The sequence below is a fragment of the Penicilliopsis zonata genome (assembly GCF_001890105.1).
Source record: "Penicilliopsis zonata CBS 506.65 unplaced genomic scaffold ASPZOscaffold_13, whole genome shotgun sequence".
In the NCBI taxonomy this organism is placed as follows: domain Eukaryota; kingdom Fungi; phylum Ascomycota; class Eurotiomycetes; order Eurotiales; family Aspergillaceae; genus Penicilliopsis; species Penicilliopsis zonata.
The window spans coordinates 461446-477423 of NW_019208922.1; the positions used below are offsets into that span (position 1 = coordinate 461446).

The 15978-nt window shown below is 51.3% G+C and overlaps 5 protein-coding genes across 5 annotated transcripts; 2 read left to right on the forward strand and 3 right to left on the reverse strand.

The window, feature by feature from the left end:
* The first annotated feature begins 1021 nt into the window (after positions 1-1021).
* On the forward strand, positions 1022-4764 carry ASPZODRAFT_134784 (hypothetical protein). The gene is made up of 2 exons (XM_022723629.1): positions 1022-1200; positions 1311-4764. The coding sequence occupies exon 2, from the start codon at positions 1501-1503 to the stop codon at positions 4309-4311; it is 2811 nt and encodes a 936-aa protein (XP_022579202.1). The 5' UTR covers positions 1022-1200; positions 1311-1500; the 3' UTR covers positions 4312-4764.
* Positions 4765-4816: 52 nt separating this feature from the next.
* ASPZODRAFT_134785 (hypothetical protein) lies at positions 4817-5979 on the reverse strand. The gene is made up of 3 exons (XM_022723630.1): positions 5714-5979; positions 5217-5602; positions 4817-5137 (listed from the first exon to the last, which is right to left on the reverse strand). Exons 1-3 carry the CDS (start codon positions 5871-5873, stop codon positions 4988-4990), a joined length of 696 nt encoding a protein of 231 aa, XP_022579203.1. The 5' UTR covers positions 5874-5979; the 3' UTR covers positions 4817-4987.
* A 116-nt stretch (positions 5980-6095) lies between these two features.
* ASPZODRAFT_134786 (hypothetical protein) lies at positions 6096-8322 on the forward strand. Its single transcript, XM_022723631.1, has 3 exons — positions 6096-6309; positions 6373-6490; positions 6547-8322. Exons 1-3 carry the CDS (start codon positions 6216-6218, stop codon positions 8186-8188), a joined length of 1854 nt encoding a protein of 617 aa, XP_022579204.1. The 5' UTR covers positions 6096-6215; the 3' UTR covers positions 8189-8322.
* Positions 8323-10511: 2189 nt separating this feature from the next.
* ASPZODRAFT_27341 (hypothetical protein) lies at positions 10512-11858 on the reverse strand. Its single transcript, XM_022728090.1, has 2 exons — positions 11595-11858; positions 10512-11529 (listed from the first exon to the last, which is right to left on the reverse strand). The coding sequence occupies exons 1-2, from the start codon at positions 11706-11708 to the stop codon at positions 10582-10584; spliced, it is 1062 nt and encodes a 353-aa protein (XP_022579205.1). The 5' UTR covers positions 11709-11858; the 3' UTR covers positions 10512-10581.
* A 108-nt stretch (positions 11859-11966) lies between these two features.
* ASPZODRAFT_134789 (hypothetical protein) lies at positions 11967-15949 on the reverse strand. The gene is made up of 7 exons (XM_022723632.1): positions 15674-15949; positions 14968-15617; positions 14701-14911; positions 14191-14646; positions 12544-14131; positions 12334-12483; positions 11967-12274 (listed from the first exon to the last, which is right to left on the reverse strand). The coding sequence occupies exons 1-7, from the start codon at positions 15701-15703 to the stop codon at positions 12165-12167; spliced, it is 3195 nt and encodes a 1064-aa protein (XP_022579206.1). The 5' UTR covers positions 15704-15949; the 3' UTR covers positions 11967-12164.
* Positions 15950-15978: the final 29 nt, after the last annotated feature.

Consider the following 15978-nt stretch of genomic DNA (forward strand, 5'->3'; position numbering starts at 1 on the left):
ACCGCCTCGGTCGCATCTCCCACAGCTAGCATAAATTGCATGTCCCCTCCCCCCTCCCCCCGACCAGCCGCCCGCCTTGAGAAACGCAGGCTTGCTCTAGTGGACGTCTAAAACTTCATCCATGCTGGGCAGGGCGTTCGGAGATGTGGACGGAATACGGAGTACGGAGGCTACGGAGGCTTGTTCCCGACCCAGTGTTGCCTGATAGTTACTGACTGACTGACTGACTGACTGGGCTAGCGGATAACTATGGCTTGTGCTCTGCGGGTCCTTCATCCAGGCGTTCTAGATTCCTACCTTGTGTAGACAATAATAACAATACGACATGATCAGGGAAGGGCTTAGTAAGTTGGTAGTAGTGACTAGTAATTATATACTAGTTAGATAATTAAGAGACGGTGGCAGAACTCAAGTCGCTGAAGAGTAAGAAAAGAAAAGAAATTAGGCCCCCTCGGAATAATAATAATCGGTTTTATATGGAGGAGTTGTGGCCTGAGGCCTACTAAGGGCCAACCCCCTCCTGGCACTCCGTACAGTGGTGAAAGCCTCTCGCATTTCACCAGAACATATACGGAGTACATTAGACACTACGGAGTAGAAGATTTTCGATCGAAAGAGGGGGAAAAAAAAAACACGCTTCAGATTAACAGTGAGCGGATTGTCGCCACTGACGTGAGCAACAATAATATTTTCCCAGGGTTGCTTCTCGTGAGTGCAACAGCGTCTTCGGCGAACTGTGTCTAGACCTCGCGATCTTCCCTCTAGCCCCCTCTCCCCTGCCTCCAGTGGCCTGTTGGACCCCCTCCGTCCCGCCATATAACTAATACTTATTTATTACTGTGTCATGGCCACGAAGTGTTTCCTTCCCGGCTCCACGTCTCACTTGGGCGCTCAGACCTGGGGTTTGCTTCTGAGCTGATCGTGATCTTCTTCAACCACGGAGTCTGATCTTTCCTTAGCAGGACAGCATTCTTATTCGAAGAGTCGAGAGACACCGTTGGGACGAAAACCAATCGCTACGAAAAAAACAAAAAAAAAACGTCACGTTAAAATTGGTACTGGAAGAAGGGGATATTGATACGGAGTACCTGGGAAGGAGATCACCAGCTGCTGCTGCCAGTGATCGGGGGGCTCTGCAAAGAGATTACTCTGTTGGTGGTGTGATTCCTCCACTGGCTCAATGACCTCTGGTGAAGTGATGTATGTCATCCCATAGACGCTCTAGAATTTTGCGGATTTTGCGCTTTGTTGTTGCTAGCTCGACGCAGGTGTCATCGTTGTTACTAACTGGGAGTTCTCCTTTTCTATAGATCGGATACAATGCTTGACATCCTCTCAAGAGGGATTGTGTGTGTTCTTCGACCAAACCAGATTCAGATTCGGCATCGTCCCGTTCTATAGAGTCCTCAAACTGCCTTGGACGCTCTGGTGCCTCGCACGAACCCCTCAAGTGCCTCGTCTGTACGTCCTTTTTCCGATCGACTTAGGCTTCCTGACGATATGCCCAAGTCGATCGCTTCAGATACATCCAATACCTTAATCGACACCCTTCAAGGGCCGTTCTTCCCTCCCGGAGATCATCTTACCTGTGGACTGCATCATGGCGAGTCGAGTTTCGACTATTCTCCCAACAACTGTACCGGCGACGCTCACCACAGTGCGACCGAGCGACTGGTACTGCTGATGCAGGAGCTCAAGTATGCCGACACAGGTGCTTTCTGGGGCAGTTTCATGGAGGGCCTGACCTCCATCTGCAGTGCCCAGTATTGCTTTGTCGCTCAGTGGCTCCCGCAAAGCGACCAGAAAAGCAGTTCCCGTCTCCTAGCGCTCGCTTTCTACTACAATGACGGGCATCAACTCGTGGGCATAGAACATAACCGATATTTCGCTGGAGGCAACCCTGATTCTCATATGGACCACGAACGGCCATGTTTGATCACAAAGGATCTTGCTTCATTTATTTCACCAGATCTCGATAAACTCCCATTTGCCGCCGAAGCCTATCTGTCAATTCCCCTCTTTTCGGACCACAAATGCGTCGCTTATTTAGGCCTGATGTGGTCCGATAAAGGCTTGCAAAAGCGCGTACTTCCGTGGCCTGATCTAGAGAGGATATTGGGCTCCCTTGAGGATTTTCTCATCCCGCATGTTTTAAACAGCCTCAAATCGGCAGCTGAAAACGATCAGAATGGGGATATGGACAATACTACCGAGCCTCGTCGGGTCACGGAAGGCTCACAGGGACTACATGATTTTTCTACCCACACACTGAAAATGTACGCGAGAAGCCTATCCCATGAACTACGGACGCCGATGCAAGGTGTTGTTGGTATGTTGGATGTGATGCACGCAACAGTCTGTGATGCGATAGAGAATAAAAATGCAATTGAGAGAGATCAGGTCTTCCAGTCTCTAAAGGAAAGCATTGAGATGATACAAGACAGCGCGAGGCGAGCTGTGGAGGCTGCAGACAACGTTGTTCACGCGTATGAACTTAACATGCAAGTCCCAAAGACGCCGCAGATAGAGCTTGAGCACGAAATTCTCGGTACTTCTGGACCATCTTCTTTGACAGTGCCCGAGAACCGGCCTGATTTCCTCATCGAAGGAAGCAATATTCGAGTCAATTCGCATAAACGACGGCGGAGCAACGCTGCAGAATTGTCTGCTGGACCGGCGATGAAGCAACGAGTTCTTGAGCGCCTGTCTGAAAAGAACCTATCACGCAGAGGTGAAGAAGTCAAAAGCGCTGTTCACGAAAGCAAGAAGATCGTACATTCTGCGCCGGCGCAGGAGTTTGACGCAGTGATGGCCAAGATGACAGATGCTCGCCCGTCCCTAGCTGTGAGAAGATCTGCACCACATCTCGTCCTGGAGGGCATTGATCTTGTTAATCCTTCGTTGAGATTTACGAATCTTCGTGATCTGCTTCGTCTTGTGATCAATGAATCTCTCCATGTTGGCGGTCGACCGGATTTCGCAGCCAGCGAAACCACCGACTTGGGCGAGAAGATCGAGGTCCGCTCACGATCATTCAACGGAGAAACCTCGTCAAAGATCATCATCTGGTCTGTCGATCCTGCCTTACCCGAAACTCTCCTTGTGGACGACCGAGATTTTGCAAAGCTCGTTTCTTGCGTCTTCTTGAATGCGATTAAATTCACCAACAGCGGGTCCATCACGGTCTATGCCACAACAGGATCCAGACTCAATGAAGTCCTCATCACTGTTCAAGATACTGGTCCTGGTATTCCCGAAGCGTTCCTCCCAAATCTCTTCAAGCCCTTTGCTCGAGAGGATACCTCGACGACGCGCAGCAAAGAAGGACTGGGACTGGGACTTCTTGTGGCCAAAGGCCTCGCAAGGAAGATGGGCGGGGATTTAATCTGCCGGCGTTCGTCCACTTCAGGCCCTGAACGTGGTTCGGAGTTTGAGATCAGAGTCCCCGTCAGCCAACCTGAAGGATCTTATAAACCCGTGGCACCCACCGACCGAATTCTTTCCCCCAGTCATCTAAAAAATTCCTTCAATTCGAAGGGATCTCCTGGCTCTGTTTGTTATCCCCCGACGCCGTTTCAGCCAGCATCATCTTCTCAGCCCCAAGAGCACCTTGCACGGCCACCTTCACCGTACATCACCAGTCAGAATCCCTCCCAAAATTCAATGAAACTGCAATCAGCAAGCAAGGGAAAGAATGGCAGAACTCCGATAAATGGATATGAATACGATCGCCGTCTTGGAGAGAAGTATCCACTCACCTTTCTTATAGCGGAAGACAATCGAATCAATCGGCGGGTCTTGGTGCAAATGCTCCGGAAACTTGGTTATCGTGATGTATACGAGGCTTGCGATGGCAAGGAAGCAGTGCGAATCATGCAGAATATTCTAAAGTCTCATGATCCAGGATTCACTGAACCGCAAGATCACAGTGCCGACACACTCTCTGCCCCTCCAGCTCTAACCCAGAGGATGAAACCTATAGATGTTGTCTTGATGGACCTTTGGATGCCGGAAATGGATGGGTACCAAGCAGCCGCTCGGATATTTGAGATGCTTTCCGAACGCCAAATCTCGGATGATTTCTCTTTTAAGAAATCTGGGACCATTCACGACACCACTTCGCGTCCAGTCTCCCCACCACAATCACCCACCATCCTTGCTGTCAGTGCAGACGTCAGCGATGAGGCGCTTGAGCGTGCGTCCAAAGTTGGAATTAAAGGCTATATGACCAAGCCTTACAAACTTTCCGACCTGGAGCGCCTTATAGTCGAATTCTGCGGTCAGGTGACAGACTCATGCGAGACGCAATAGCCTTGGTTTCGAGAGCATTATGAGTCATCACCACTTCCACATTGCATGCTTTGGTTATAAGCCAATATCTGTATTTCATTTTCTTGCCTTGTTATGATTTGATGACCCCGGGAAAGGGAACATATGTGACTGTATAGATGATGAGGGCAAGTCACCCATGAATGATGCATTTAATGTCCGGTCATTTCTCCACTCTTTGCTTTTTTTTTTGGTTTAGATAGATATAATTTTAACGGGTATTTTGTTTGCTTTGGTCCATCCTGTACTCGTTGAGTTTTTATAGTAAATACGTGAGAGGTATAGATCTGCTGGGGATATATCTCTCTTGAGTGGAAATATAGCATTCAAGCAGCTTGAGCTAGATATAACAGAGGATAGATACAATAGCATGGCTCCAAAAATAGATAGATAATATAGAGCAAGGATACAAGAGTGGAAGAAAGGAGAAATAGTCATCACATCCATTATTGGCATTCAATTATAGGTGCAGCAGAAGCTCCATATTCCCGTCTTATAAGCCTGATGCTCAATGCTTATTGTTGTTTTCCTTCTGCTCCGACTCTGGCAGGCTTGCAGGAGCCACTGCTTTTTTTTCTTCTCTCTTTGAACCCAAGCCCAAAAACACGCCGCTAACTAAGCATATATTGACATCGATCCGGCCGCTCGAAAAAACACCTTAAGTAAGCTTCTGCTTGATGAAAAAGGACCTGAGATGAGATAGTTGCCAGGCACAAGTGATGGAGAGGACCACCAGTTGAATGAGGGTCCATCGCACGACGCGGCTGTTGGTGGCTTCGGACTGGTCACGGAACTCGGCTTCACGCTCCTAAAAGACAGCAAAGTTAGAGATCATCCAGCGTTTGAGAGATGATTCAAAAGAGAGAGAGAGAGGTAAAATAACATACCCGCTGGAAGACCTGTTCGCGACGAATATCCTGCAGCCGCCCGTTAAGATCCTTGACCTTCTGCACGATATCCTCCATCTTGCCCTTGTCTTCGCTCTCGATCTTGCTAGTCTCGCCAATCGCAAGGTCGACCGTCACCTTGACCGCACCGGCAGGGCCACCAGACAGCCAGCCACCTGTCGTCACGGTTGTGTCTGGGGTGAAGCAGATGCGGTGCTGACCAGCATCTGCAGCGGTCAAGGTGAAGCGGCCGGTATGTGTGCCGCGGTGGGTCATAACGCGGTGGTCGTTGTCAAAGGTCTCCTCGACGGTAATGAGCATGTTCAGACTCTGATCAACAGAGTACGTGTTGGAGTTCTGGTTGATCACTTCTGTCGAGTAGTGCCCTGTTTGTTGTATTCCGATCAGCTTTGTTTATCGGATTGATATATCACCCCGGGCACAACATCAGGGAGGGGGGTCCATAGGAAATTTATGAATATAAAGCGTAGCCTTACCAACAACTAATGTGTCCTTGGGCAGCTCCTCGAAGAAACACTTCTGTTGACGACCATCCATATAAAAGTACAGCGCATTCGTGGGAAGGGCCAGCGAGAGAATGGCAAACATCGCCAGGGCGGACGACAGCCATGACGAGGACGGCCGGGAGGAAACCATGGCGACAATATTTGTGAACAATTTGGTCAGCAAGAGGTTGGAAGAGTCAATGGCGGGAAAACTGTCGAGATTCCAGCCGGCGCGTGGTCGTCTCTGTTGACACGGAGAGGGTCTGGGGGGAAGATCTGGCTCGAACGGGAGGCCGAAATGGGCACGGGCTTGGCACGAAGTATCGGACGCGGGAGAGCATTGGGAGAAAGAGAATATTCCGACATCACCCCTCGCCACACCCATCGGTTTCCATCACGCAACTCGTGTTTTCGGGCTCGATTTAATAATTTTGATTTGGCTGCAATCCTAGATTCTCATATCTGGGTTGGTTGATCACGGAAAATCGCCATTATGGCGGCCGCCGACGTTCGCGACATGCTGGATCTGCCAGCGGAGGGACAGCCCAGACCTCACAAGAAGCAGAAGGTCGTTGAGAAGAGGCCAGGTAGGTAGCTTGAGTTTTTGTAACTATGACTATACACGGTCGCTGACGAAATACGGTTTTAAGAGGGCATCACACGCGAGCTTTTCGCCCTCCTAGGCGAACGAGCGCCACCGATCACGATCAACGAGAACAGATACAAGGGACGTCCAAAATGGATCAGCAAGTCGAGAGTTCGGCCATGGTATGTGTTTTGCAATGGGATTTGATCAAGCAGATATGGCTACTGACGCCGCGCAGGCAAATGGTGCCTTTTACAAACAATGCTCGGTCGGACGGCCTCGTGCTTAACCATTGGCAGCGGCGGCCAGAACCAGTCAATGCGCCCGCACCAGAGGGTTCGGAGATGGAGACAGACGAGAATAAAGACGAGGCGGCTCAGCCAACAGACCAGAAAGAATATGCGTTCGCAAAATACAACATCAAAGCTAATGTGCCGCGACGATATACCTCGGAGGAATACAACCGACACTTGAAGAGCGATGACTGGACCAAGGAGGAAACGAATTACTTGATGGATCTAGCGGAGGAATACGACCTGCGATGGGTAGTCATTGCTGACCGGTACGACTATCAACCGCAACCGTTGGACCCAGAAGCTAGCGCCAACGCCCTCGTGCCCGCCAAGCGGTACCGAACAATGGAGCAGATGAAATCACGATACTACTTCATTGCGGCGTCGATGCTTGCGCTAGAACATCCGCCGTCCGAGATGTCCGAGGCTGAGTTCGAGCTGCACGAGAAGATGATGAAGTTCGACCCTGAACGTGAGAGGGTCCGCAAAGAACTCGCGGCGTTGCAGCTGAATCGTACGGCGGATGAAGTCCGCGAGGAAGAGATCCTGTTGGAAGAGCTCAAACGTATCACCGCCAACGAACACAACTTCGTCACCGAGCGTCGCGAGCTTTACTCCCGACTCGAGGTGCCCATCAGTGTCGGCAACACCACCATGTATCAGTCCAGCCAGGGCCTATCCCAGCTCCTACAGACACTCCTCCAGGCAGACAAGAGCAAGAAACGGCGATCTCTACTCGGCCCCGAAGGCGCCGTCCCCAGCCCTGCCGGCCAGACGCCCGCGCAGACTGTCCCCGGCAGCACGCGCGACAGCCGCGCCGACACCCCCAGCACAGGACCTGCGGTCCCGGGCACCAAGAAGGGCAGTGTGGCTGCGGCTGCGGCTGCCGCCGCCGCTGCCGCCGCCGCGGCCGCGACCAAGGAGGTACCGCAGACGACGCGCACCCTCACTCCGGCCGAAGAAGCCAAGTACGGCGTGCAACATCACGACCGTCTCGCCCCAGGCGTGCAGTTCCGCAGTGACCGCGCCCAGAAGCTGACGCAGGCCAAGTCCAACGTTCAGTCGCAAAAACTAGCCGCCGCGCTCGCGGAGCTCGAGGTCCCGCCTCGGCTGGTCATGCCGACGGAGCGCGTGTGCAAGAACTTTGAGAAACTTATCCACTCCGTCAATCTCCTGCTCGACGCCCGCAAGGTCTCCGAAAAGGTTGACAGCGAAATCCGCGTCCTTGAGGCCGCCCGCGACGAACGCGAACGAAAGCTCCGTGAAGTAAAGGGCAAAGATGGCAAACAGTCGGAAAGCAAGACCAAGGCAGACGCTCCGAATGCAACGGCTTCTTCTTCTTCTTCCTCTTCCGCCACCAAGGACACCACTTTGCCCCGTCCGTCATCGTCCTCTTCGGCTGCCGGCAAACCTCAACCCTCTGCTGCACCGGTCACTACCTCCAATGAGGGTGCTACCCCTGCTGCCGCCACTTCTGGCGCAGAGGAAATACCGGCAGAAGAGGAAGACAAGGCGCAGCCACATAAACGCTCTGCCAGCGTTCTTAGTAACGCGAGTGATAAGAGTTCGAAACGGCAGAGAAGATAGAGATGGATGGATGGAAAGAAATATCGTTCATAGCGAGTATTTTTTTTTCTTCTTCTGCCTGATTGTATGAATATTATGACCGGAGAGCTTCTTCCCATAGCCCGATTTAATAAATACCTCCATTACCATTACCATTATGATTATAGACTGATCTGGTAAAAAGGCATAACTAACAATGCCCTCCACCTCCCGCAACTTGCATCAATTCCCCCAAGATACATTTCCTCCCAGTTCCATCACCATTGTATCCATTATTCGCTTTGACGATCCTTTGGCACTTTCAACCAAGTAGTACCGGCTGACCAGCGGCGAAGATTCTCTCGGACTGCGGACGCTGGACTGTTGTGCCCAGATGCAGACGAGGATCGAGAACGTGTCGGCTTCTTTCCCACAACTCGCTCTTCGGCCACCGCCTCACTCGGCGCATCGTCCATTTTGAGATTCACCAAAGGGATATTTTCTGCTCTAGAAGTCGATTCTCCGTCCGAGGGCTCAACCAGGCTGTACCCGTACCCAACACGTCGACCTTCAGACATCCAACCCACACTGACCTTCCGAGGTTTGCCAGCCGCGTCACCAGTGTTGTCAAATTCTGTGAAATTTTCGGTAAACTTACTCTTGATGGCCTCCGATTTTGGAAATGAGGTGGTTTCGATAGCAGTCGAACCCTTTCTCGATACAGTACAGTTCTGATCAGGCAAGGCACGAGGCGAATCCTTTTGTGGGAGAGGTTTACTTCTTGCTATCGCATCGATACATCTGGTTCCGAGACTCAGCTGACTCAAGAGCGTGCCCTCAGCGGACGATAAGCTGTTGTTGAGGGATAAATATGCAGAACTTCCATCTTGGCTCCGCTGCCGGTGCTCTGCATGCTCCAAGGGTAGACCCTTGACACTGTGCCACTTTCGACGCGGATGGCGATCATTGTCAGATAGACTCCGTGGACTTCCGCCCCCCAAGGACTCAGTCGGAGAGCCAGTCTCTGGTGACGTTGAGGATGATCTTAGTATTGCGGATATGTGCATGTTTTCAAGGTGAATCGATCTCTCAGTCGCAGTAGAAATCTCGCGGCGATGTCTTCTTTTGTGAACTGCAATACCAGGTGCCTTATCCATTAGGTCATCAGAGTATTCAGAAGCTGAGCTGATACTGATTGTTCGCTGAACAGGAGTCAAATTTGAGGCTGGCTTGATAGTGGGATCGTCGCAGGTCTTTGTGGTCATTATCGATTCTCGTCCCAGCCGCTCCTTAACAGGAGAATACGATGGATCATCTTCTCCGGTACTCTCAGCTGCTATATTGCCAGGCCGATGGGCGAATTTACCCTCGATGGTATTTTCAACCTTTGCAGAGGACGCATCCTTGGACCTAGCATCTGAGGTTACGGTGTGCTCCTCATGTGAAGTCTTGCCATCTGACTTTGCAGCTAGAAGTTGACCACTTCCCTCATCTCCGTCGTCTTCGTCGTCTTCGTCGTCTTCTATGTCCCGATACTCTTCGTCGAGGTCGTCTAATTCGCCTCGCCGGACGTATGAAAGAGGAGACAAGTACCTGTTATCAAAAGGCAAATCGAAGGCGATTTCGTTTGGACCAACATTGCTCGGTGTAGAAATATACTGCGCATCGCTGTCATAGCCTCCAACACTCATCAAACTACCATGGAAGTTGTTCGACTCTCTAGGAGCTGGGGTAATTTTGATCTTGGGGGGTTTGGAAGAGCGCCTGCGAGACCGAGAACGAGAGCGCGAGAAGGTCTTAGGTCGCTCAAACTCCCACGATGACGGTCTCGAGAACCGCCTGCGCAGCCGGTCAGACAGCGCTTTGGAGCCAGATCTTCCATGGCCAGATCCCTGTGGTCCATCGGGGGTAGAATTGTCGCCTATGGATGCCGACGTTGCTAGGCTCGTCAGATGAAAAGACGCCAACGAACCGGATCACCAAGCCCCCTACCTTCTGACGCGCTTTGCAAAGCTCCTGAGACACGCACCAAGGGTTCCGGAGAGGCCACCCGAGAGCTTTCCTGCGCCTTCTTGCGACGATAGCACGAAAAGAGACCCATGTTGGCGACTTCAGACGCATACACTGATGGAGTGGTGCAGCGAGTTGATAGACTGCGAGGAGATATTCATATCCAAGGCGTATGAGATAGGCAGAAGACTGGAGATAAGAAACGCGTCGTGGCAGATATTGGACAGCAGCAGGATAAAAGGCTGTATATCGATACTGCTTTATGTGTGGTGAGGCATCTTTAGCTGAAAAGGGAAGTCACCAGGAAGTTACTTGAGTAACTGCAACTATCTTATTTTATTAATAGAAAGATTTTCCTGTCTAGTCAAAGAATAAGATATTCTATCATTCTTAAAAAGTCTATCTATAGTATAGGACTATACTTCTCACATCCATGAGCACCAGGGCACCACTGCCCCCCGGCCGGCGACAGCCTTCTCCCCAAAACTTTGCACGTACCATTTCCTCCCCCATCTCGCATGCGGCAGCATGTTGGTCACGGCGTTGACGAAAAAGACCACTGCCGGGAGAGGGAGCCGAATGTTCAGCTTTTCCGCGAAAACCACTGCAGGAACCAGCCAGGGCGCGACTTTCAACGGCAGACTCGGTGTAGAGTTTGGAACAAACCCGCGCTGAGGCAGCACAGACGTGCCAACGAGGGCAAAACCAAGCCATTCGATCCATTCGAAGACATAGTGCGGGTAGAGGATGGATCGAAAGACGCCTTGCGTAGGCGGGATCACGTAGACCTTGTGGTATTTGTTTTTGCTATCCCCCTGGTTCTTCGACTGCTCTCGTTTGGCCAGACGTCGATCTGCTTCGTCTCTGCGGAGCTGGAAAAGTTGTCTCTCGGCGTGGATATTCCCGATCATACCCGTGAAAAAAAGCCCGAGGCCGATAAAGCTAAGAAACGTTGGAATCCCTCCAACCTCGTTGGCATCAAAATAACTGTCCCTATAACCGGCTACCGGAGCTGTATATCCAAAGATCCAAGCCGCCAGACATACGGAATTCATCCAGTTAAAGATCGCCGCCATCCCCACAACTAACAGATGGATAGGCGACATGCTCGGCGCCGAGAAGAACGGCGAGATCACAGCCCGGTTCACGTAATGGAGAACATACAGACCCGCACATAACTGGCTCGCAAGCGGCAAACTCCAGAAATCGCTACCCGTTCCTGTCGGGAGCCTCCAAAGCGTGTAGATGAGGTTCACCGGGCCGATGGCCTCCATCACGAACCAGCCGAAACGGCCCGGTATGTTGAGCAAAGAGTTCTTCAGAGACGTCTTTCCTGCTGGATGAAACGATAACAGCCATTGTAAGGTAGTAAACTGGACGGTCCGGTGTTAGCATATCGACTGGTTTGCAAGGGGGTAATAAATACTAGCAAACATACCAAGGGGAAATATTGAAAGATATTGAGCACGATGCAATAAGCCTCCGGAGTCGGTGGGAAGAAGTCTGTCAGAGGCGGCAAGGCGTTCATATACGAAGATAATGTAGAGCCCATTATGGCTGTTCAGGGGGGATGGTGTTGATGTCAAGTTTGAGGTGAGAAGCAAGTCCGCTTGATGTGAGGTTCTGAATTATAATACCCAAAAAAAGGGATTAAATACCACTTGATAATACAGTGGGTTTATTAAGATTAAATCAAGTCTACGTGACCAAAATATGAGATTGTTGGCGTTTGAGTTCAACGTGTGAGCTCAACTTTTTCGAAGCTCGCGATCCACGTGATCTAGCGATAGCAGAGTGCCAGAGACTAGAAAGCTGGAAACGATTACCAAGAACTGTTCTTGGGACGTACGGAGTGATTGTAGAGGATTTACTAGTTATGGAAATCATGAGCACACCTACAGCTAGCCGATGACGTATACATTGGTTGACTAATCCACGGACTTGATGAGCTTTTCCCAAAGGCAAGGAGCTGTCAGATGGGAATGCAGGTCCCAAATACTACACAGCCTCAACCGGAAGATGTGTCCATACCGTCCGGCGCAGAGTGGGCAAGTGGCTGTCGTTTGGCGGCTATCCTATCGGCCTTGAAGGCCTCGATCTTGGCTTTGAGTTCGGTGTCTAGGAAGCAGCGAGTTAATATCACGGTTGAACAACTGACTGTCGATTTTGCAGCGTACCTGGCTTCACATCCTCCATCTTGAGAGGGACACGGTTGAACGGATCATGAGGATCGCTGAGGAGATGAGACCGGATGGTCGAGCGGTCAATGGATATTTTAGAGCTCGGGAGAATGACGGGGTCTTCCATCAAGGTATAGATGAGAGGATCTAGACAAGACATTAGCATATAGGTAAGAGAGAACAACGGATGGGGGGGGTCAAACATACCCAGGAACTCATCCGGAATCTCTCCAAGATCCTCCTCGGCCTGGTCGTCGGCTTCCTTGGCCTCCTTAACTCTCTTCTGCAACACGTCCCACTTCTTCATTTCCTCAGGCGACTTCAGAGAATATTTGCGAAGGATGTCGGCCGCTCTCTCAAAGTTGGCTGGCTTATAAGAACGTCCGTCTCGGGCGACGGCATAGATGAAGTTCTCTTTCTCTAGGAGATTGAGATAGACATCAACAATCTCACTCAGCAGGGCCCGTGGATTGAACCCGTACTCCTGCAGGTTGTCGACACGGAGATTGGAACTCTTCGGCCCCACCATCGCGTCCAGGTTATAGTCCAGCATGTCCGCGAGTCGCTGCACGATCTCAGGCATGGTGAAAGAGTCTGCCAACGCCTCGGTGAAGAGTTTCAGCATGGACACCGTCTCATTCGTCAGCTGCATGTAGGATTTGGCCTTGTTCTGCGCCGCAGCCAGCGCCTCTTCTTTTTCCTGTCGGATGGCCTGGTCCATGGTGGTGCCATTCCGGGTGAGTTCCACCTGGGTGTCATGAATGGTGACGAATGCGCTGAAAGACTCGTCAAGAACATACGTCACGTCATTGAGAAGAAGGTTAACGAATCGAACGAAGAAGTCCAGGTTCTGCTTGGCCTGGTTCAAGAGCTTGGTTCGATAGAGAGGGTTGGGCCAGATGCATTTGATGACCTGAAAGATCTCGTAACGGATGTTGAACTTGTCGTAGAACTGGGTGTGGGCCCCCGTATGCTCGGCCTCGATGTAGAATTTCATCAGAGAGTGTAGGAGATATTCGTTGGCAAAGGGCATGGAATTCAACAAGTCTACCAGAGAGCCCCGGGCGCCACCAGGGCGCGGCCATGTCCCGCGGAAGAGAATCGAAACCAAACCCGCCTTCAGATATGGATTCTTGATGTAGTCTGAACTTTCCAAGAAAGCCACACAGAGCATGACAAGTTCATCGCCTTGCGTGGCAGTGATGATCTGGGGCATGCACCACATAATGAACTTGAAATTGCTGACAATGTCGTCCAAGAAGTACTCGGGAAGACACTGGAAAATTTCCGGCTGTTCTTCCGGCAGAGGCAACTGGATCTGTTCCTTGGGGAAGTTCTTGCCAGAGACGAGCCGTAGCAACCAGACTATAACATATCGCATGAACAACATCGAGCGTGCCTGCCATTGATCGTCAAAGAGTAAGCCCTGGAGGCTGTACTTCAAGGCCAGGCCAAGATCGAACTTGTCCTTGTATTTCTTTAGAGCCTGCTCAAACACCCGCAGCTGGGCGGGGTTGTTCAGCCATTTATGCCTTTCGAGCTCAAACTTGTTGATTGTTGATTCCATATGGCGGAGGTCCTTTTCCAGCTGCTCCAACTTTGACGTCAGCGATTCACTACCATAGTGGTGGGCAGCAACCGTCAAGAAGAAGATCTCAGTGATGAAGTTCGACGTGCCCTCAGCCGACTTGGAGTAGAATTTTTCAGAGGCATGCTGATCGGCGTTGATCTTCGTTTCATCTTTCATATTGACGCGAGGGTTGCGATGGAGATAGTTGGCATCGATTCGATCGATCTGGATCAGAGTAAGATGATGTTTCTTTGTCCATTTCACCCGATACTCGCAGAACTTACCTTGGTAAACGTAGCATCCATGAAAGGTTCGCAAAGTTGATCCATGCAGGTAGTGAGGTTAAACATAAACCCATCCGATGATACTGTAGTGGGATCGACTTGCATGGCTCTTCGCTTGTGATTGATGTTCAATGCCGCCGCAAACCAGTCCAGGACCCGGTCTCTCGCATCTTTCGACGCTCGAATCATATGGTTGATTATGTCGAGAAGGTCGGAGTTGAGGATTTGCTGCGTCATTCGAAGGGATCTCTGAGAGTTCAAAATATACGCCTGGTCTCGTGTTTTCGGGCTGGAAAAGTAGGACATGGTGACATCGCTCTGGAGGGGAGATAGTGCAAACCACGGACCCAACAGAGTTACTTTCTCAAAGGACGCAGGGTCCTTCGATGTGTTGAATATGGGCGACTCGGTAATAGCAGCTGCAATGGTAGCATGACGAACAAGGTTTCGCAGAGCCTGAGCCAAGTAAGTTGGAGGAATCGTCAAGGATGCTTGTAAATTATCACATACCAAAACATATGGTTTATAATCATCATTGACATTTTTCTTTGCAAGATCCCGACTAAGTCCCTCTACGGCAGCAATGAGAGCAGGCTTGATCGTGTCATCTTCTTCAAACCTCCGCACCGCCTCGGCCAGGAACTCAAAATCAACCCCCTTGTCATCCTCAGGGTCCAAAAGTAGATGTTGCTGAAGCGGGGACTTTGCAGATGAGTCGAGTCTGCAAGACGATTAATCTCTGGTGTCAGGGACGACGAAGGTAGTGATATGACATACCCAAACATCTCCGGCATAGTAATAGCAAAGATACAGTAGCTCAAACAGAGGCGCCTGGCCTCACAGATGACGCTGAACCTCGGATCATCGTCTCGCACTCGGCGGAAGCCCTTGTAGAGCCGCTGGATCCTCTTCCAGCACGGCAAGAGATAATCCAAAGGCTTCTGTCGATCCGCATTCGACGCGGCTTCCAGAAGAGCCTGGTCTAGCACTGAGGTGTCGACGCGCAGACCCCGACCCTCATCTTCCAGCTCGCTCCTTAAGCCCGGCAGATAGGTCAGCCTGTGCCCATGAATGTCCTGCTGCCGGCCCTCGTCCAAGGAGAGCTTGAACACCGCGCTCAGCGTGCGGTTCTCAAAGTCCTCCAGCGTCTCATCTGCTCGTATCGTCGGCGTCGCCGCGGGGCTGATCTTGATACGTTTTCCTTCGGACTGCTGCTGGACATCTGGTCGTGGAGAAGCCGACGGAGAGGGGGCGCCGCTGGCAGCAGCACTCGACGAACGGGATGGCTGGTTTATTTGAGGGGCGATGCCTAGCTGCGGTGTCGCCGGCCGGTCGGCTGCAGGCTCTGAGTCGTTGGGAGCTTGCGACGAGGCCTGTGAAGACGACGATGACGGATTTCCCAGCTTCGCGAGACGCTTATTGCGGATCTTCCCAAGAATAGTCAGTAAAAAGAGCTGAACACCGAGAACTTTCACAAGCAAACCTTATCCGCTTCGGAGAGCGCATCCGACATGTTGCTGATACCACGACACCTGGGTTAAGGGGAGATAGGTTCAGGCACCCTGGAGATAGGTACCAGCAGAGTAACTAATTAGTGACGACTGATCAATCAGTATCTCCCTCAGCGGGGCAGAATACTGCAGAGACACAAGACCGTATGGCCACAAGCCGGGAGTTGGATTCCCGACCGAGAGAGGCTTGCCCCGCCTGTAGTGACTGCGAAAAGATGCAGAACAGGTCCTGGAGAGCAGGAGAGAGGGGGAGGGAGCAGCTCTTGTTCTTTCACTA

Coding starts and splice junctions, on each gene's coding strand:
- ASPZODRAFT_27341 (XM_022728090.1), bottom strand. CDS start 11,708: ATGGGCTCTACATTATCTTCGTATATGAACGCCTTGCCGCCTCTGACA. Junction 11,530..11,594: donor TCTTTCAATATTTCCCCTTG/GTATGTTTGCTA, acceptor CGGACCGTCCAG/TTTACTACCTTACAATGGCT.
- ASPZODRAFT_134789 (XM_022723632.1), bottom strand. CDS start 15,703: ATGTCGGATGCGCTCTCCGAAGCGGATAAG. Junction 15,618..15,673: donor CGCTCTCCGAAGCGGATAAG/GTTTGCTTGTGA, acceptor ATTCTTGGGAAG/ATCCGCAATAAGCGTCTCGC. Junction 14,132..14,190: donor TGGATGCTACGTTTACCAAG/GTAAGTTCTGCG, acceptor ACTCTGATCCAG/ATCGATCGAATCGATGCCAA.
- ASPZODRAFT_134786 (XM_022723631.1), top strand. CDS start 6,216: ATGGCGGCCGCCGACGTTCGCGACATGCTGGATCTGCCAGCGGAGGGA. Junction 6,310..6,372: donor GGTCGTTGAGAAGAGGCCAG/GTAGGTAGCTTG, acceptor TACGGTTTTAAG/AGGGCATCACACGCGAGCTT. Junction 6,491..6,546: donor AAGTCGAGAGTTCGGCCATG/GTATGTGTTTTG, acceptor GACGCCGCGCAG/GCAAATGGTGCCTTTTACAA.
- ASPZODRAFT_134785 (XM_022723630.1), bottom strand. CDS start 5,873: ATGGTTTCCTCCCGGCCGTCCTCGTCATGGCTGTCGTCCGCCCTGGCG. Junction 5,603..5,713: donor CAAGGACACATTAGTTGTTG/GTAAGGCTACGC, acceptor TACAACAAACAG/GGCACTACTCGACAGAAGTG. Junction 5,138..5,216: donor GCGAACAGGTCTTCCAGCGG/GTATGTTATTTT, acceptor GCTGTCTTTTAG/GAGCGTGAAGCCGAGTTCCG.
- ASPZODRAFT_134784 (XM_022723629.1), top strand. CDS start 1,501: ATGCCCAAGTCGATCGCTTCAGATACATCCAATACCTTAATCGACACC.